This window comes from Gaeumannomyces tritici, assembly GCF_000145635.1.
Source record: "Gaeumannomyces tritici R3-111a-1 unplaced genomic scaffold supercont2.291, whole genome shotgun sequence".
In the NCBI taxonomy this organism is placed as follows: domain Eukaryota; kingdom Fungi; phylum Ascomycota; class Sordariomycetes; order Magnaporthales; family Magnaporthaceae; genus Gaeumannomyces; species Gaeumannomyces tritici.
In genome coordinates this window covers 1-1,952 of record NW_008804835.1, presented here as the reverse complement: position 1 = coordinate 1,952, position 1,952 = coordinate 1, and the positions used below count along the sequence as shown (strand labels likewise).

Below are 1,952 nucleotides of genomic sequence, written 5' to 3'. Positions count from 1 at the left end.
TTTTTTTTTTGGCAAAGGTTTTTTTGCCGCGGCGGTTAAAGCCCGCCGGGGGGTTACCGGCAAAACGTTTGCGGGAATTTTAAAAGGTTGCAAGCGCAAAAGGGCCCGATAAACCCGCAATATTTAAAAGGCTTACCGAAAGGTTACCGGCAAAGCAATTATTAAAAATTTAAAGGATTAAAAATTCCGGTAAAACCAAATCCAAATTTAATTAAACTACGATAGCTAGGAAAAATACCGAAAGGTTGCTAAAAAAGGCTAACGAGCTAGTTAAAACCGAAAAACCCAAAGCGGATACCCAAAAAAACATTATTTTTTTTACGTAATTGGGTACGAAAAATAACATTTGCAATTACCGGTTAGGTTTAAATATCCAAAAAAAACGGCCAAATACTAATTACTTACGGTTACAATCGTTAAAATTGTTGGAATGGTTATTAAATGCACAAAAAGGAAAAAAAAGGGTTCGTAGCTTTAAACGAAAGGAAAAGCCTTTTATATGCCGGTACGAACCCATTTTTCCGAATGCTACAAAACCTTACAACCGGTTTCCTTAAACGTTGCCGGGCATTGGGGCGGCTTAGCGGGATATTGTAAGCTACCGGCTATTTACGGGGTCGTACGCGCGGTACAAACGGTTTGGAATAAGCCGTATCGAAAAAGGGCAATATATTAAAAGTACGGGCAAAACCGCCCGGTAAAAAGCAAAAAGCGTTAAATGCACGGGCGAAACCGTTCGGCAAAAAAGGAAAAAGGGGGCGCTAGCAATTAGCCGGGCACGGACCCCCCAAAAACATGCCGGCAAATTACCGGTATTGCGGTTAAAGCATAATAACGAAGCTAAAAAATAGGGTAAAGCTTAAATTGTACGAAAGCGCTTGGAGCGCAAAGGATTTAAAGGACCGACCCCGGGTGCCCGAAAGGAACAAAAAAAGGGGAAGTTAAAAAAAAAACAATCTTTGTTAGCGATAGCACCTTTAGTAAAAGATTTACGGAGGTTTAATAAAGGAAACACCGCATCCGGCCCGTAGCCCGGTAACCACCCGCTTTTGCACCGATTAACCCTTAACACGGGGTTGGATATTTGGTAAATTACCAAACCTTTAACATTTACCGGATTTAAATCCCGTTAAAAAAAAAGTAATAATTACAAAAAACGTTAAATTTAATAAAAGAAGCTTTTTTAAAAGCAAATAAAAAAAGGACCCGATTAACGTGGTTATTTACAATTTGTTAATTAAATACAACGAAACGGAAAACCCGTTTGCAACCCGAAAAGGAATTGCTAATGCGCTAAGGCTTTTTTAATTGGAAAAGCTTTAAGCATTTACTTTCGTTACTAAGCATTAAAGTTAAAAATTAAGGGTGGAAAAGCTAGGTTTTGTTATAACTATAAAGGCTAAAGCCGCAAAGGATTTAGCTAACGGGCCGGATCCAAACGCGCATAAATTTTTAATTTTAAATGCTTTAAAAAATGGCCATAAAATAAAGCAAATGCGTAATACGGGCTTTTTACGTATGGGCAATTCGTATTACGGCTTTATACGGCCCGGGAAAAGCGATAGCTTCCCACCGGTAAGGGGTAAAAGTAACGACGAGCCCGAAAAACGACCCCTAAAATTATTAAAGCTTGCTTTACTTTACAAAGCAATAAACCGGTCCTTGCTTACCCCAAAACCGGATATACCAGTTGCGACTACAAGCGGTACCCTTAAAGCGCCCCCAATCGCGATACCAAAAGCGTTTAAAGCTTTTAAAAATTTGTTCGAAACAAACCCAAACGAGCAAAAAGCGCCGCCTTCCTTTTTTCCTCCGGTTAAAAAGGGCAAAGGCCGATTTTGTAAAGGGACGGGCCTTTCGCTTTCGTTTAAAGCCTTTTTTTTTAATGCGCTTTTACCGAATTTGCCGATAATTACGTTTAAAGTAATTCGCGTTGCAACGCGTACGGCCGC

General features: G+C 39.8%; 1 protein-coding gene across 1 annotated transcript; it reads right to left on the bottom strand.

The window, feature by feature from the left end:
• Positions 1–1,512: 1,512 nt before the first annotated feature.
• On the bottom strand, positions 1,513–1,952 carry GGTG_14354 (hypothetical protein; the record flags this gene model as incomplete). The annotated part of the gene is made up of 3 exons (XM_009232281.1): positions 1,513–1,614; positions 1,671–1,750; positions 1,898–1,952. Coding segments are annotated over 3 exons (237 nt in total), but the record flags the coding sequence as incomplete, so codon positions are not given.